At 29.3% G+C, this 19,422-nt stretch overlaps 1 protein-coding gene across 2 annotated transcripts in view; it reads left to right on the forward strand.

Moving 5' to 3' along the window:
• The first annotated feature begins 344 nt into the window (after positions 1 to 344).
• The window catches only part of LOC133640815 (metal cation symporter ZIP8-like), a 47,423-nt gene continuing 28,345 nt past the window's right edge, over positions 345 to 19,422 (forward strand). The window contains exon 1 of one of the 2 annotated variants that reach the window (XM_062034494.1): positions 345 to 842. In XM_062034494.1, coding sequence (XP_061890478.1) covers positions 609 to 842 — 234 coding nt within the window. In that variant the 5' untranslated portion in view covers positions 345 to 608. The remainder of the gene's footprint in view (positions 843 to 19,422) is intronic. The other variant, XM_062034493.1, reaches the window with a different exon arrangement.

Raw genomic sequence — 19,422 nt, forward strand, 5'->3', positions numbered from 1 at the left:
AAATATAATTAATTATAATTAATTTAAATATGTTTTAAATATATAAATGGTTAAGAAACACTGGGATAGACTATGCAGTATCATTCCATATTAAAAGTAAAATAATGGCAGAAGAACTAAAAAAATAAATAAATAAATCTAATTTTTCAAACAATTTCACACTGGAAAAAAAAAAGTAAAATAATTCATATAATTTCAAAGTACGACACAAAACCCATATTTAACCATCAGTTAAAATCGGCTTGCGTCATCTTGCTTGCTGCCACTAGAGGACGCCAACTCTCTCTCACGTACACTTGTACTGTACATACACGTACACATTCACACACTGGCGCCCGACTGCGCGTGCGCGTGAACTCCTAGTGCAGCGGCAACCAGTGGCGGAGAGGGCGGTGCGCAAAAAGGGGGCGTGGTCTAAGCGGCGCATGGCCGCGTGCGCTCGCTCACCTCCATGTTTGCCAGGCGATCTTTGAACCTCCCCCCCAGGGAAGGAACATTGTCCTCCGCCGTGCTCCTCCGCGAGAGTGGGGGGAGCTCCACCATGAAGTCGGACCGCAGTTAAAAGACGTCAGCCGAACTTGGCTCCTCTCCATTCCTGGACGGCACCGATGGCTCCTCGCCTCCTCCTCCGTGTTTGGGGGCTCCTGCCCCTGATCCTGCCCCTGATCCTGCTCCTCTGTGCGGGCGCGCTGGGCGGACAAGAGTTCCTGGAGAACATCCTGCGCTTCTACGGACGCAACGAGTCCATCTCCGGCCGCGACCTGGAGGACTTGCTGCGCGTCGTCTCGGCCCGGAGAGCGGAGTCCGTCATGGAGGACAGCAACCCGTTGGCCGGACAGGAGGTACCATTGTCCCCTCCTTATTATTATGCCATTTCCGCTCGTAAAATCAAATGAATACCGGTACTTTAATGTATACAAAGATGCTGTAGTTGGACTCACACGTTCAGGTAAACTTGATGGAAATAAATGAGTTGTCTTCGATCGATACTGGAATGTCGATAAGCTGTAATATCGATTTTCAAATCAAAATATCGCCACTTTTTATACTTTAGTTCAGGGGTGTCCAAACTTTTTTCCACCAAGGGGCCACGTTCTGAAAAGTTAAAAGTATACGGGGGCCATGTTGATATATTAAAAAATGCTAAAATCTGATATTTTGTATTATAGATAGTTAAGTATATTATTATTAATTAGTTAGAACTAGAGATGTCCGATAATATCGGTCTGCCGATATTATCGACCGATAAATGCGTTAAAATGTAATATCGGAAATTATCGTTATCGTTTTTTTATTATCAGTATCGTTTTTTTTATTTTTTATTAAATCAACATAAAAAACACAAGATACACTTACAATTAGTGCACCAACCCACCCCATTTACACTCATTCACATCTGATATCTGCCGATATTATCGGCCGATAAATGCGTTAAAATGTAATATCGGAAATTATCGGTATCGTTTTTTTAAATTATCAGTATCGGTTTTTTTATTATTTTTTTATTTTTATTAAATCCACATAAAAAACACAAGATACACTTACAATTAGTGCACCAACCCACCCCATTTACACTCATTCACATCTGATATCTGCCGATATTATCGGCCGATAAATGCGTTAAAATGTAATATCGGAAATTATCGGTATCGTTTTTTTAAATTATCAGTATCGGGTTTTTTTTATTTTTTTTATTTTTTATTAAATCCACATAAAAAACACAAGATACACTTACAATTAGTGCACCAACCCACCCCATTCATTCACATCCACTCATTCACACAAAAGGGTTGTTTCTTTCTGTTATTAATATTCTGCTTCCTACATTATATATCAATATATATCAATACAGTCTGCAAGGGATACAGTCCGTAAGCACACATGATTGTGCATGCTGCTGCTCCACTAATAGTACTAACCTTTAACAGTTAATTTTACTCATTTTCATTCATTACTAGTTTCTATGTAACTGTTTTTATATTGTTGTACTTTCTTTTTTATTCAAGAAAATGTTTTTAATTTATTTATCTTATTTTATTTGATTCATTTTTTTTTTTAAAAAGTACCTTATCTTCACCATACCTGGTTGTCCAAATTAGGCATAATAATGTGTTAATTCCACGACTGCATATATCAGTTGATATCGGTATCGGTTGATATTGGTATCGGTAATTAAAGAGTTGGACAATATCGGCTTATCGGCAAAAAGCCATTATTGGACATCCCTAGTTAGAACATTTCTGCTTTTTGTCGTTTTTTTGCTCTTTTTTTCCTTCAATGTACTTGTTTTTTTCCATGTAAGGCAGGGGTGTCCAAACTTTTTCCACTGAGGGCCAGACACGGAAAAAGTTAAGCATGCGAGGGCCATTTTGATATTTTTCATTTTTCAAACCATAACAAAATACTGTATATGGATTTTTAAAAAATTTTTTCACCTTTAGGGCTCCCGGAGTTTATAAAGGGTCATGTTACCTGAATGTTACATTTAAACTATTATCTTGTTGGTTTTATGCTCTTTTGTCAAAGAAAACGTATGCCATATTTTCCACATAAAACATTTTAAAGTGAAATATTTGAAATAATTGGAGCCTTGAATAGTCATTATAACATTGATTATTTGATTTTTTTTTTAGCAATGGCAAAAAAATAAAAATAAAGATAGACGAAAGAAAAAAACCCAGCCTGCATGGCAACTTTTTGTCAACATTGCAACTTTTTCTAGTGAGATTTCACCTCTTTCCATTTTTTTAAAATGTTATTTTTAAATTTTTGTAATAGCATTTCCAGAACGTGTGGCGGGCCGGTAAACAATTAGTTGCGGGCCACCAATTGGACACCCCTAATGTACGGAATAGAATAAAATAATTGTGTAACTGCATAACCTAGTGGGTCAAAAATTCTGCCTGTCTGAAAATATTCTGAAAATAAAACAGATATTTTGTAGTATAGTTAAGTATATTATTGTTAATTATTAGTTCGAACATTTCAGCTTTTTCTCGCTTGTTTGCTCTTTTTTCATTCATTTTACTTTAGTTTTTTTCCATGTAAGGAATATAATAACATAATTGCATAACCTAGTGGGTCAAAAATTCTGCCTGTCTGAAAATATTCATGTTCAGTTACACATGTAACAGTGTTTATTACGCTTGTTGTCATTTTTATAATTAATTCACAAGTTGGTATTATTTTATTCTTAAAAAAACTTACTAAACTTTGGTTATTTTAATTTTAAAATCTTCTAATATTTTATTTAAGGGGTGTCTAAACTTTTTCCACCAAGGGCCAGATACTGAAAAGTCATATATATATATATATATATATATATATATATATATATATATATATATATATATATATAACTTTGTGTTATAGGCAACAAAGTACATTATTATTGATTATTAGTTTAAAAATGTCAGATTTTTCTCATTACATCATGATTTTTTTGGCTATTTTTTCGTATTTTTGCACTATAGCCGCTGCTTTTTTCCCCATGCTTTGAACCTAGCGGCTTTTAAAGCGGCGCGGCCAATTTTTGGACTTTTCTTCACTAACTAAAAAAATTAACACGATTGTGGGATTTTTGACCTAGTGTGTCAAAAATTCTGCCTGTCTGAAAATATTCTGAAAATAAAACAGATATTTTGTAGTATAGTTAAGTATATTATTGTTAATTATTAGTTCGAACATTTCAGCTTTTTCTCGCTTGTTTGCTCTTTTTTCATTCATTTTACTTTAGTTTTTTTTCCATGTAAGGAATATAATAACATATTTGCATAACCTAATGGGTCAAAAATTCTGCCTGTCTGAAAATATTCATGTTCAGTTACACATGTAACAGTGTTTATTACGCTTGTTGTCATTTTTATAATTAATTCACAAGTTGGTATTATTTTATTCTTAAAAAAACTTACTAAACTTTGGTTATTTTAATTTTAAAATCTTCTAATATTTTAGATAAGGGGTGTCTAAACTTTTTCCACCAAGGGCCACATACTGAAAAGTCATATATATATATATATATATATATATATATATATATATATATATATATATATATGTATATATATATATATATATATGTATATATATATATATATATGTATATATATATATATATATATACACAAAACTTTGTGTTATAGGCGACAAAGTACATTATTATTAATTATTAGTTTAAAAATGTCAGATTTTTCTCATTACATCATGATTTTTTTGCTATTTTTTCGTATTTTTGCACTATAGCCGCTGCTTTTTTCCCCATGCTTTGAACCTAGCGGCTTTTAAAGCGGTGCGGCCAATTTTTGGACTTTTCTTCGCTAACTAAAAAAATTAACACGATTGTGGGATTTTTGACCTGGTGTGTCAAAAATTCTGCCCGTCTGAAAATATTCTGAAAATAAAACAGATATTTTGTAGTATAGTTAAGTATATTATTATTAATTATTAGTTCAAACATTTCAGCTTTTTCTCGCTTGTTTGCTCTTTTTTCATTCATTTTACTTTAGTTTTTTTTCTGAAAATATTCATGTTCAGTTACACATGTAACAGTGTTTATTACGCTTGTTGTCATTTTTATAATTAATTCACAAGTTAGTATTATTTTATTCTTAAAAAAAACTTACTAAACTTTATTTCAAGTATTTTATTTTAATTTTAAAATCTTGTAGTATTTTAGATCAGGGGTGTCTAAACTTTTTCCACCAAGGGCCACTTACTGAAAAGTCAAGTATTATGGGGCCATTTTGATATTTTTTCATTTAAAAAAAATGCTAAAATCATATATTTAAATATATATATATATAAATACACAAAACTATGTGTTATAGGCGACAAAGTACATTATTATTAATTATTAGTTTAAAAATGTCTGCTTTTTCTCATTACCTATGATTTTTTGCTATTTGTACATATTTTTGCACTATAAGCCGCTGCTTTTTTTCCCCACGCTTTGAATCTTGCGGCTTTTAAAACGGTGTGGCCAATTTATGGACTTTTCTTCGCAAACTAAAATAATAACACAATTATGGGATTTTTGACCTAGTGTGTCAAAAATGCTGCCTGTATGAAAATATTCATGTTTAGTTACACCTTTAACAGTGTTTATTATGGTTGCTGTCATTTTTTTAAATTAATTCTAAATTTAATTAAATTATTGTTCCATTAAGTAACTGAACTGTTAGTATATTGACATTTTTATAGCTTCTAGTATTTTAGATCAGGGGTGTCTTAACTTTTTCTGAAAAGTCAAGTATCGGGGCCATTTTGATATTTTAAAAAAATTTAATATAATGCTAAAAATCGATATCTATATTTAAAGACACAACTTATGGCACAGTATTGTCTTGTTTTTAAATTTTGAAAATATGAATTATCTAGAAAAAAAAAACCTCAACTAAATATGAAAGATTGTATTTATTTGTGTACGTTTTTTTTTGTTTACAATGTTTTAAAAAATGTACCAAAAGAAAAATGTTTGAATAATATTCATATTAATTGCTCACATTCCCTTTTTCATTGGTACTTTTTTAATGTTTACAAACACAAATTAACCAAAAAAATACTTTTACTTGTAAATAATTGTAATTATTATACTGCTTTCATTTCTTGTTTTGTAAGGTTAAACATTAATTATTTTCTAATTTCCATTATAGGACAAATATAATTATATTCATATAAATTGTTTGTAGTTTCTTGTTTTTAAAGTTTAAAAATATGAATTATCTAGAAAAAAAACCCTCAAACTAAATATAAAAGATCAGATTTATTTGTGTATGTTTTTTTGGTTACAAGGTTTATTAAAAAAAATGTACCAAAATTGTAAAAATAAAAAAATTAAAAAAATATTCATATTAATTGCTCACATTCCGTTTTTCTTAACGTTTACAAACACAAATTAACCAAAAAAATACTTTTACTTGTAAATAATTGTAATTATTATACTGCTTTCATTTCTTGTTTTGTAAGGTTAAACATTAATTATTTTCTAATTTCCGTTATAGGACAAATATAATTATATTCATATAAATTGTTTGTAGTTTCTTGTTTTTAAAGTTTAAAAATATGAATTATCTAGAAAAAAAAACCTCAAACTAAATATGAAAGATCAGATTTATTTGTGTATGTTTTTTTGGTTACAAGGTTTATATAAAAAAAAGTACCAAAATTGTAAAAAAAAAAAAAATTAAAAAAAATATTCATATTAATTGCTCACATTCCGTTTTTCTTAACGTTTACAAACACAAATTAACCAAAAAATACTTTTACTTGTACATAATTGTAATTATTATACTGCTTTTATTTCTTGTTTTGTAAGGTTAAACATTAATTATTTTCTAAATTCCTTTATATGATAAATATAATTATATTCATAAATTGCTTGTAGTTTCTTGTTTTTAAAGTTTAAAAATATGAATTATCTAGAAAAAAAACCTCAAACTAAATATGAAAGATCAAATTTATTTGTGTATGTTTTTTTGGTTACAAGGTTTATAAAAAAAAAAGTACCAAAATTGTAAAAAAATATTCATATTAATTGCTCACATTCCGTTTTTCTTAACGTCTACAAACACAAATTAACCAAAAAATACTTTTGCTTGTAAATAATTGTAATTATCATACTGCTTTCATTTCTTGTTTTGTAAGGTTAAACATTAATTATTTTCTAAATTCCTTTATATGATAAATATAATTATATTCATAAATTGCTTGTAGTTTCTTGTTTTTAAAGTTTAAAAATATGAATTATCTAGAAAAAAAACCCTCCAACTAAATATGAAAGATCAGATTTATTTGTGTATGTTTTTTTGGTTACAAGGTTTATTTAAAAAAAATGTACCAAAATTGTAAAAAAAAAATAAAAAAAATATTCATATTAATTGCTCACATTCCGTTTTTCTTAACGTTTACAAACACAAATTAACCAAAAAATACTTTTACTTGTAAATAATTGTAATTATCATACTGCTTTCATTTCTTGTTTTGTAAGGTTAAACATTAATTATTTTCTAATTTCCGTTATAGGACAAATATAATTATATTCATATAAATTGTTTGTAGTTTCTTGTTTTTAAAGTTTAAAAATATGAATTATCTAGAAAAAAAACCTCAAACTAAATATGAAAGATCAGATTTATTTGTGTATGTTTTTTTGGTTACAAGGTTTATAAAAAAAATGTACCAAAATTGTAAAAAAAAAAAAAAAAAAAAAAAAATTAATATTAATTGCTCACATTCCGTTTTTCTTAACGTTTACAAACACAAATTAACCAAAAAATACTTTTACTTGTAAATAATTGTAATTATCATACTGCTTTCATTTCTTGTTTTGTAAGGTTAAACATGAATTATTTTCTAAATTCCTTTATATGATAAATATAATTATATTCATAATTTGCTTGTAGTTTCTTGTTTTTAAAGTTTAAAAATATGAATTATCTAGAAAAAAAACCTCAAACTAAATATGAAAGATCAGATTTATTTGTGTATGTTTTTTTGGTTACAAGGTTTATAAAAAAAAAATGTACCAAAATTGTAAAAAAATATTCATATTAATTGCTCACATTCCGTTTTTCTTAACGTTTACAAACACAAATTAACCAAAAAATACTTTTACTTGTAAATAATTGTAATTATCATACTGCTTTCATTTGTTGTTTTGTAAGGTTAAACATTAATTATTTTCTAAATTTCTTTATATGATAAATATAATTATATTCATAAATTGCTTGTAGTTTCTTGTTTTTAAAGTTTAAAAATATGAATTATCTAGAAAAAAAACCTCAAACTAAATATGAAAGATCAGATTTATTTGTGTATGTTTTTTTGGTTACAAGGTTTATTAAAAAAAAATGTACCAAAATTGTAAAAAAATATTCATATTAATTGCTCACATTCCGTTTTTCTTAACGTTTACAAACACAAATTAACCAAAAAATACTTTTGCTTCTAAATAATTGTAATTATTATACTGCTTTCATTTCTTGTTTTGTAAGGTTAAACATTAATTATTTTCTAAATTCCTTTATATGATAAATATAATTATATTCATAAATTGCTTGTAGTTTCTTGTTTTTAAAGTTTAAAAATATGAATTATCTAGAGAAAAAAAAACCTCCAACTAAATATGAAAGATCAGATTTATTTGTGTACATTTTTTTGGTTACAAGGTTTTTTAAAAATGTTTAAAAATATATATAAATATTCCTATTAATTGCTCACATTCCCTTTTTCTTAACGTTTACAAACACAAATTAACAAAAAAAAAAGTATAATTGTAATTATTATGCCGCTCTCATTTCTTGTTTTGTAGGGTCAAACATAAACAAATTATTTTCTAAAAACCTTAAAAATTGTAAATATAAATACATTGATATAAGTTGCTTGTATTGTCTTGTTTTTAAATTTTTAAAATGTGAATGACCCTGAAAAATTATCAACTAAATCAAAAAGATAATGTTTATCTGTGGACATTTTTATTTTTATTTTCAAGGTTTTAAAACAATGAACAAAAACATTCACATTAGTTGCTCACATTCTTTTGTTCTTAATATTTACAATCACACACATTAACCAAAAAAGGTTAAACATGAACAAATGATCCCCCTAAAAACCTTCATATGATAAATATATCCATATAAATTGCTCATATTTTCTTGTTTTAAATGACTGAAAGGGTACATTTTATTCATATAAACTACATTTGTGGATCAATGAGTGTTTACTATTTGGAATTTGAGTTTTCATGAGTGTGAATATTTATAAATTCTGTACTAATATACTATAATATAACATATATAATAATGTATACCAAATGGATTTTGTGAAATAAGGTCATGTTGATAAATAATGAGATTTATGATATCTGAGTGATTGGCTTCCTTTTCGGGGACGCACCATGTTAATTATTTATTGGACTTTGCTCAAATTGTAAAGACAACATTTATTTTTGGCTGTTGTGTTCCTAATTCATTATAACCACTTAAATTACTAACCTTTTCTTTTTTGCCAATGGTTTAAAACCTGCAAATGAACCCAAATAATGACCTTGAACTTAGTTGAAAAGATTCTATTGATATTTGCTTCCATGTTGTTGTCACAGTTTAAAAAGATGATATTATTTGCTTCCATGTTGTTGTTGTCACAGTTTAAAAGCATACAACAACTAACTTTCTGTTCAATGACCACTACAAGTAGCACTACTTCATGTATTCTACTAGTAAATATTCATGTTATGATCCAACCATGTCGTTAAACGCTACATTCATTTTATGAGGCTATAAAAAAACATATAATTACTTTTTCATCTTCTATTTAAAGTCTTCTTTTAGTGTCCGATACAGTGCCTTTGCAAAGTATTCACTTTTTCCACAGTTTATGTTACGGCCTTATGTCATAGTGGAATAAATTCATTTTTGTTCTCAAAATTCTACACAAAATAACCCATAAGGACGATGTGAATTATTTTATTTTTCTTGGTTTTGCAAATTTATTTTGGGGAAAAAAAGTATTCACAGGCTTCGCTTTGTTGATGCACCTCTGGCAGGAATTACAGCCTCAAATCTTTTTTTTAACTTGACGCCACAAGCTTGGGAAGTGAATACTTATGATATTTTGTATTTTTTATTTTTTTTAAATACATTTGTAAAATAAAATAAAGAACACCTTTTTTTTTAGTTTTTTTCCCCATATAAGGAATAGAATAACATATTTGCATAACCTAGTGGTTTTCGAAAAGTACATTATTATTAATTATTAGTTTATAAATGTCAGATTTTTCTCATTACATCATGATTTTTTTTGCTATTTTTTCGTATTTTTGCACTATAGCCGCTGCTTTTTTCCCCATGCTTTGTACCTAGCGGCTTTTAAAGCGGTGCGGCCAATTTTTGGACTTTTCTTCACTAACTAAAAAAATTAACACGATTGTGGGATTTTTGACCTAGTGTGTCAAAAATTCTGCCTGTCTGAAAATATTCTGAAAATAAAACAGATATTTTGTATTATAGTTAAGTATATTATTATTAATTATTAGTTCAAACATTTCAGCTTTTTCTCGCTTGTTTGCTCTTTTTTCATTCATTTTACTTTAGTTTTTTTCCATGTAAGGAATAGAATAACATAATTGCATAACTGAGTGGGTCAGAAATTCTGCCTGTCTGAAAATATTAATGTTCGGTTACACATGTAACAGTGTTTATTACGCTTGTTGTCATTTTTCTAATTAATTCACAAGTTGGTATTATTTTATTCTTAAAAAAACTTACTAAACTTTGGTTATTTTGATTTTAAAATCTTCTAATATTTTAGATAATGGGTGTCTAAACTTTTTCCACCAAGGGCCACATACTGAGAAACACTGGGATAGACTATACAGTTTCATTCCATATTAAAAAATTTAAAAAATAAGGGCAGAAAAAGTACATTAAAAAAATCTAATTTTTCAAACAATTTCACACTGGGAAAAAATCTAAAATGATTCATATAATTTCAAAATACGACACAAAAATGTTTTTCTCTTTCTCTTTTTTCTAAGAGTCAAAAAATTGGGATTTTTTTATGAGTGTCAAAATGTCGGAATATATTCTGTCAAAAAAATTTAGATTTTTTCTAAATGTGATAACGTCGGGAATTTTTCTAAGTGTCAAAAAGTCAGGATTTTTTTGGTCAAAAAATCTGGATTTTTTCTTAGTGTCAAAATGTCGGAATATATTTTGTCAAAAAGTCTAGATTTTTTCTAAATGTGATAGTCGGGAATTTTTGTAAGTGTCAAAAAGTCAGGATTTTTTCCAAGTGTCAAAAATTTGCGATTTTTACTAACTGTCAAAAAGTCAGGATTTTTTTTGTCAAAAAGTCAGGATTTTTTTTGTCAAAAAGTCAGGATTTTTTCCAAGTGTCAAAAATTTGCGATTTTTACTAACTGTCAAAAAGTCAGGATTTTTTTTGTCAAAAAGTCAGGATTTTTTTTGCCAAAAAGTCTGGATATTTCCTTAGTGTCAAAATGTCGGAATATATGCTGTCACAAAAATCTAGATTTTTTCTAAATGTGATAAAGTCGGGAATTTTGCTAAGTATAAAAAAATCTGGATTTTTTTTGTCAAAAAATCTGGATTTTTTCTTAGTGTCAAAATGTCGGAATATATTTTGTCAAAAAGTCTAGATTTTTTCTAAATGTGATAGTCGGGAATTTTTCTAAGTGTCAAAAAGTCTGGATTTTTTCCAAGTGTCAAAAATTTGCGATTTTTACTAACTGTCAAAAAGTCAGGATTTTTTTTGTCAAAAAGTCAGGATTTTTTTGGTCAAAAAGTCTGGATATTTCCTTAGTGTCAAAATGTCGGAATATATTCTGTCACAAAAATCTAGATTTTTTTCTAAATGTGATAAAGTCGGGAATTTTGCTAAGTGTCAAAAAATCTGGATTTTTTTGAAGTGTCAAAAAATCTGGATTTTTTTGAAGTGTCAAAATGTTGGGGATTTTTTCCAAGTGTCAAAAAATGGGGATTTTTTGAAAGTGTCAAAAAATGGGGATTTTTTGTAAGTGTCAAAAATTCGGGATTTTTTGTAAGTGTCAAAAATTCGGGATTTTTTCTAACTGTCAAAAAGTCTGCATTCATTTTTGTCCTCAAAATTCTACACAAAATACCCCATAGTGATGTGTGAAATTTTTTTCCCTTTTTTTTTCTTGGTTTTGCAAATTTATTTTGGGGGAAAAAAGTATTCACAGGCTTTGATTTGTTGATGCACCTCTGGCAGGAATTACAGCCTCAAATCTTTTTTTGAATACGACGCCACAAGCTTGCGGAGTGAATACTTATGATTTTTTTTTCTTTTATTTAAAAAAAAAAGTACATTTGTAAAATAAAATAAAGAACACCTTTTTTTAAAAGTTTTTTTCCATGTAAGGAATAGAATAAGATAATTGCATAACCTAGTGGGTCAAAAATTCTGCCTGTCTGAAAAAATTCATGTTCAGTTACACATGTAACAGTGTTTATTACGCTTGTTGTCATTTTTATAATTCATTCACAAGTTGGTATTATTTTATTCTTAAAAAAACTTATTATTTTAATTTTAAAATCTTCTAATATTTTATTTAAGGGGTGTCTAAACTTTTTCCACCAAGGGCCACATACTGAAAAGTCATATATATATATATATATATATATATATATATATATATATATATATATATATATATAAAACTTTGTGTTATAGGCGACAAAGTACATTATTATTAATTATTACTTTATAAATGTCAGATTTTTCTCATTACATCATGATTTTTTTTGCTATTTTTTCGTATTTTTTCACTATATCCGCTGCTTTTTTCCCCATGCTTTGAACCTAGCGGCTTTTAAAGCGGTGCGGCCAATTTTTGGACTTTTTTTCACTAACTAAAAAAATTAACACGATTGTGGGATTTTTGACCTAGTGTGTCAAAAATTCTGCCTGTCTGAAAATATTCCGAAAATAAAACAGATATTTTGTATTATAGTTAAGTATATTATTATTAATTATTAGTTCAAACATTTCAGCTTTTTCTCACTTGTTTGCTCTTTTTTCATTAATTTTACTTTATTTTTTTCCCATGTAAGGAATAGAATAACATAATTGCATAACCGAGTGGGTCAAAAATTCTGCCTGTCTGAAAATATTCATGTTCAGTTACACATGTAACAGTGTTTATTACGCTTGTTGTCATTTTTATAATTAATTCACAAGTTGGTATTATTTTATTCTTAAAAAAACTTACTAAACTTTGGTTATTTTAATTTTAAAATCTTCTAATATTTTAGATAAGGGGTGTCTAAACTTTTTCCACCAAGGGCCACATACTGAAAAGTCATATATATATATATATATATACATATACACAAAACTTTGTGTTATAGGCGACAAAGTACATTATTATTAATTATTAGTTTATAAATGTCAGATTTTTCTCATTACATCATGATTTTTTTTGCTATTTTTTTCGTATTTTTTCACTATAGCCGCTGCTTTTTTCCCCATGCTTTGAACCTAGCGGCTTTTAAAGCGGTGCGGCCAATTTTGGGACTTTTCTTCACTAACTAAAAAAATTAACACGATTGTGGGATTTTTGACCTAGTGTGTCAAAAATTCTGCCTGTCTGAAAATATTCATGTTCAGTTACACGTGTAACAGTGTTTATTACGCTTGTTGTCATTTTTATAATTCATTCACAAGTTGGTATTATTTTATTCTTAAATACACTTACTAAACTTTGTTTATTTCAAGTATTTTATTGTTATTTTTTAATTTAATAATGTTTATTACGCTTGTTGTCATTTAGTTAGTTAGTTAGTTAGTTATTCTTTTATTCTGAAATAAACTTACTAAACTTTGTTTATTTCAAGTATATTTTATTTAAATTTTAAAATCTTCTAATATTTTAGATCAGGGGTGTCTACACTTTTTCCACCAGGGGCCACATACTGAAAAGTCAAGTATTATGGGGCCATTTGGATATTTTTTCATTTAAAAAAAATGCTAAAAACATATATACACAAAACTCTGTGTTATAGGCGACAAAGTACATTATTGTTAATTATTAGTCAAAAACATTTTCTCATTACATCATGATTTTTTGCTATTTTTTCTCACATTTTTACGTATTTTTTCACTATAGCCGCTGCTTTTTTCCCACGCTTTGAACCTTGCGGCTTTTAAAGCGGTGCGGCCAATTTATGGACTTTTCTTCGCTAACTAAAATAACACGATTGTGGGATTTTTGACCTAGTGTGTCAAAAATTCTGCCTGTCTGAAAATATTCATGTTCAGTTACACGTTTAACAGTGTTTATTACGCTTGTTGTCATTTTTATAATTCATTCACAAGTTAGTATTATTTTATTCTTTAATAAACTTACTGAACTTTGTTTGTTTCAAGTATTTTATCTTTATTTTTAAATCTTCTAATATTTTAGATCAGGGGTGTCTAAACTTTTTCCACCAGGGGCCACATACTGAAAAGTCAAGTATTATGGGGCCATTTTGATATTTTTTCATTAAAAAAAAATGCTAAAAACATATATACACACAAATTTGTGTTATAGGCGACAAAGTACATTATTATTAATTATTAGTCAAAAAATGTCCGCTTTTTCTCATTACATCATGATTTTTTGCTATTTTTTCTCACATTTAAACATATTTTTTCACTATAGCCACTGCTTTTTTCCCACGCTTTGAAACTTGCGGCTTTTAAAACGGTGCGGCCAATTTATGGACTTTTCTTCGCTAACTAAAATAACACGATTGTGGGATTTTTGACCTAGTGTGTCAAAAATTCTGCCTGTCTGAAAATAGTTTAACAGTGTTTATTACGCTTGTTGTCATTTTTATAATTTATTCACAAGTTGGTATTATTTTATTCTTAAATAAACTTACTAAACTTTGTTTATTTCAAGTATTTTATCTTTATTTTTAAATCTTCTAATATTTTAGATCAGGGGTGTCTAAACTTTTTCCACCAGGGGCCACATACTGAAAAGTCAAGTATTATGGGGCCATTTTGATATTTTTTCATTTAAAAAAATGCTAAAAATATATTTTAAAGGCCTACTGAAATGATTTTTTTTTATTTAAACGGGAATAGCAGATCCATTCTATGTGTCATACTTGATCATTTCGCGATATTGCCATATTTTTGCTGAAAGGATTTAGTAGAGAAAATCGACGATAAAGTTCGCAACTTTTGCTCGCTGATAAAAAAAAGCCTTGCCTGTACCGGAAGTAGCGTGACGTCACAGGAGCTAGTATTCCTCACAATTCCCCGTTGTTTACAATGGAGCGAGAGAGATTTGGACCGAGAACGTGATGATTACCCCATTAATTTGAGCGAGGATGAAAGATTCGTAGATGAGGAACGTTACAGTGAACGACTTGAGAGGCAGTGATGGACGTATCTTTTTTCGCTCTGACCGTAACTTAGGTACAAGCTGGCTCATTGGATTCCACACTCTCTCCTTTTTCTATTGTGGATCACGGATTTGTATTTAAAACCACCTCGGATACTATATCCTCTTGAAAATGAGAGTCGAGCACGCGAAATGGACATTTAAAGTGACTTTTATCTCCAAGACAATACATCGGTGACACACTTAGCTACTGAGCTAGCGCGGTAGCATCGTTCTCAAATGAAGATAGAAACAAAATAAATAAACCCTTTAATGGAAGGATAGATAGAAAATCAACAATACTATTAAACCGTGGACATGTAAATACACGGTTTATGCTTTCCAGGCTGGCGAAGGTTAACAATGCTGTGCTAACGACGCCATTGAAGCTAACTTAGCAACCAGACCTCACAGAACTATGTACTCTCTCCTTTTTCTATTGTGAATCACGGATTTGTATTTTAAACCACCTGGGATACTATATCCTCTTGAAAATGAGAGTCGAGCACGCGAAATGGACATTTAAAGTGACTTATCTCCAAGACAATACATCGGTGACACACTTAGCTACTGAGCTAGCGCGATAGCATCGTTCTCAAATGAAGATAGAAACAAAATAAATAAACCCTTTAATGGAAGGATAGATAGAAAATCAACAATACTATTAAACCGTGGACATGTAAATACACGGTTTATGCTTTCCAGGCTGGCGAAGGTTAACAATGCTGTGCTAACGACGCCATTGAAGCTAACTTAGCAACCAGACCTCACAGAACTATGTACTCTCTCCTTTTTCTATTATGAATCACAGATTTGTATTTTAAACCACCTGGGATACTATATCCTCTTGAAAATGAGAGTCGAGCACGCGAAATGGACATTTAAAGTGACTTATCTCCAAGACAATACATCGGTGACACACTTAGCTACTGAGCTAGCGCGATAGCATCGTTCTCAAATGAAGATAGAAACCCATCAACAGCCGTGCTCACCTGCATTCAAGCGATCAACGGCACGACGAAGGACTTCATCCGTGGGTTTGGCGGCAAGCATCGGCTAGGCGTCAGGGTAAGTAGTCCTTGTTGTGTTGCTGTAAGTATTGTAATGCCCCGCAGTGGAGAAGGAGTCACACAGACGAGGATGCGCTGCTCAATCGCTTTATTAACAAGCGGTAACTGGTTGTAGTTCAAAAAGTAACACACACACATACACGAGCTGCTGTTAGCCAAAACTCACCCTCACACACACAAGTTCTCCGCCAACTCACTCGTGCATGCGCGTTCCCCAAACCCTTAAAGACAGTACACTAATGCAAATATCACAGATATTACAGTATTGTACTTAGCCGCTAATACACCGATCGATCCCACCTACAACGTTCTTCTTTGCAGCCTCCATTGTTCATTAAACAAATTGCAAAAGATTCACCAACACAGATGTCCAGAATACTGTGGAATTTTGTCGAAGAAAACAAGAGGCTTTTCTATCGGGTCCGATGGGGTCCAACCACTTCCGTGGATTTTGTGACGTCACGCGCATAAATCATATCCAAAGGAGTTTTTCAACCGGAAGTGTGGCGGGAATTTTAAAATGTCACTTTATAAGTTAACCCGGCCGTATTGGCATGTGTTGCAATGTTAAGATTTCATCATTGATATATAAACTATCAGACTGCGTGGTCGCTAGTAGTGGCTTTCAGTAGGCCTTTAAAAAATATATATATATATACACAAAACTTTGTGTTATAGGCGACAAAGTACATTATTATTAGTTATTAGTTTAAAAATGTCAGCTTTTTCTCATTACATCATGATTTTTTGCTATTTTTTCCTCACATTTAAACGTATTTTTTCACTATAGCCGCTGCTTTTTTCCCACGCTTTGAACCTTGCGGCTTTTAAAGCGGTGCGGCCAATTTATGGACTTTTCTTCACTAACTAAAATAACACGATTGTGGGATTTTTGACCTAGTGTGTCAAAAATTCTGCCTGTGTGAAAATATTCATGTTCAGTTACACGTGCAACAGTGTTTATTACGCTTGTTGTCATTTTTATAATTCATTCACAAGTTAGTATTATTTTATTCTTAAATAAACTTACTAAACTTTGTTTATTTCAAGTATTTTATTGTTATTTTTAAATCTTCTAATATTTTAGATCAGGGGTGTCTACACTTTTTCCACCAGGGGCCACATACTGAAAAGTCAAGTATTATGGGGCCATTTTGATATTTTTTCATTAAAAAAAAATGCTAAAAACATATATACACAAAACTTTGTGTTATAGGCGACAAAGTACATTATTGTTAATTATTAGTCAAAAAAATTTTCTCATTACATCATGATTTTTTGCTATTTTTTCTCACATTTTAACGTATTTTTTCACTATAGCCGCTGCTTTTTTCCCACGCTTTGAACCTTGCGGCTTTTAAAACGGTGCGGCCAATTTATGGACTTTTCTTCGCTAACTAAAATAACACGATTGTGGGATTTTTGACCTAGTGGGTCAAAAATTCTGCCTGTCTGAAAATATTCATGTTCAGTTACACGTTTAACAGTGTTTATTACGCTTGTTGTCATTTAGTTAGTTAGTTAGTTAGTTATTCTTTTATTCTGAAATAAACTTACTAAACTTTGTTTATTTCAAGTATATTTTATTTAAATTTTAAAATCTTCTAATATTTTAGATCAGGGGTGTCTAAACTTTTTCCACCAGGGGCCACATACTGAAAAGTCAAGTATTATGGGGCCATTTTGATATTTTTTCATAAAAAAAATATGCTAAAATTTTTTTTTTTAAATAAATAAATATATATATATATATATATATATATATATATATATATATATATATATATATATATATATATATATATATATATATATATATATATATATATATATATATACAAAACTTTTTGTTTTAGGCGACAAAGTACATTATTATTAATTATTAGTTAAAAAATGTCAGCTTTTTCTCATTACATCATGATTTTTTGCTATTTTTTCTCACATTTTTCGTATTTTTGCACTGTAAGCTGCTGCTTTTTTCCCACACTTTGAACCTTGCGGCTTTTAAAACGGTGCAGCCAATTTATGGACTTTTCTTCGCTAACTAAAATAACACGATTGTGGGATTTTTGACCTAGTGTGTCAAAAATTCTGCCTGTCTGAAAATATTCATGTTCAGTTACACGTGTAACAGTGTTTATTACGCTTGTTGTCATTTTTATAATTCATTCACAAGTTAGTGTTATTTCATTCTTAAATACACTTACTAAACTTTGTTTATTTCAAGTATTTTATTGTTATTTTTAAATCTTCTAATATTTTAGATCAGGGGTGTCTAAACTTTTTCCACCAGGGGCCACATACTGAAAAGTCAAGTATAATGGGGCCATTTGGATATTTTTTCATTAAAAAAAAATGCTAAAAACATATATACACAAAACTTTGTGTTATAGGCGACAAAGTACATTATTATTAATTATTAGTTTAAAAATGTCAGCTTTTTCTCATTGCATCATGATTTTTTGCTATTTTTTCTCACATTTAAACATATTTTTTTCACTATAGCCGCTGCTTTTTCCCCCACGCTTTGAACCTTGCGGCTTTTAAAACAGTGCGGCCAATTTATGGACTTTTCTTCGCTAACTAAAATAACACGATTGTGGGATTTTTGACCTAGTGTGTCAAAAATTCTGCCTGTCTGAAAATAGTTTAACAGTGTTTATTACGCTTGTTGTCATTTTTATAATTTATTCACAAGTTAGTGTTATTTTATTCTTAAATAAACTTACTAAACTTTGTTTATTTCAAGTATTTTATCGTTATTTTTAAATCTTCTAATATTTTAGATCAGGGGTGTCTACACTTTTTCCACCAGGGGCCACATACTGAAAAGTCAAGTATTATGGGGCCATTTTGATATTTTTTCATTTAAAAAATGCTAAAAATATATTTAAAAAAAATATATATATATATACACAAAACTATGTGTTATAAGCGACAAAGTACATTATTATTAGTTATTAGTTAAAACATGTCCGCTTTTTCTCAGTACATTATGATTATTTTACTATTTTCTCTCACATTTGTACCTATTTTTGCACTATAAGCCGCTGCTTTTTTCCCACGCTTTGAACCTTGCGGCTTTTAAAGCGGAGCGGCCAATTTATGGACTTTTCTTCGCTAACTAAAATAACACGATTGTGGGATTTTTGACCTAGTGTGTTTAAAAATTCTGCCTGTCTGGAAATATTCATGTTCAGTTACACGTGTAACAGTGTTTATTACGCTTGTTGTCATTTTTCTAATTTATTCACAAGTTAGTATTATTTTATTCTTAAATAAACTCACTAAACTTTGGTTATTTTAATTTTAAAATCTTCTAATATTTTAGATAAGTGGTGTCTAAACTTTTTCCACCAAGGGCCACATACTGAAAAGTCATATATATATATATATATATATATGTATGTATATATATATATATATATATATGTATGT

Source organism: Entelurus aequoreus, linkage group LG23 (assembly GCF_033978785.1).
Source record: "Entelurus aequoreus isolate RoL-2023_Sb linkage group LG23, RoL_Eaeq_v1.1, whole genome shotgun sequence".
Taxonomy (NCBI): Eukaryota; Metazoa; Chordata; class Actinopteri; order Syngnathiformes; family Syngnathidae; genus Entelurus; species Entelurus aequoreus.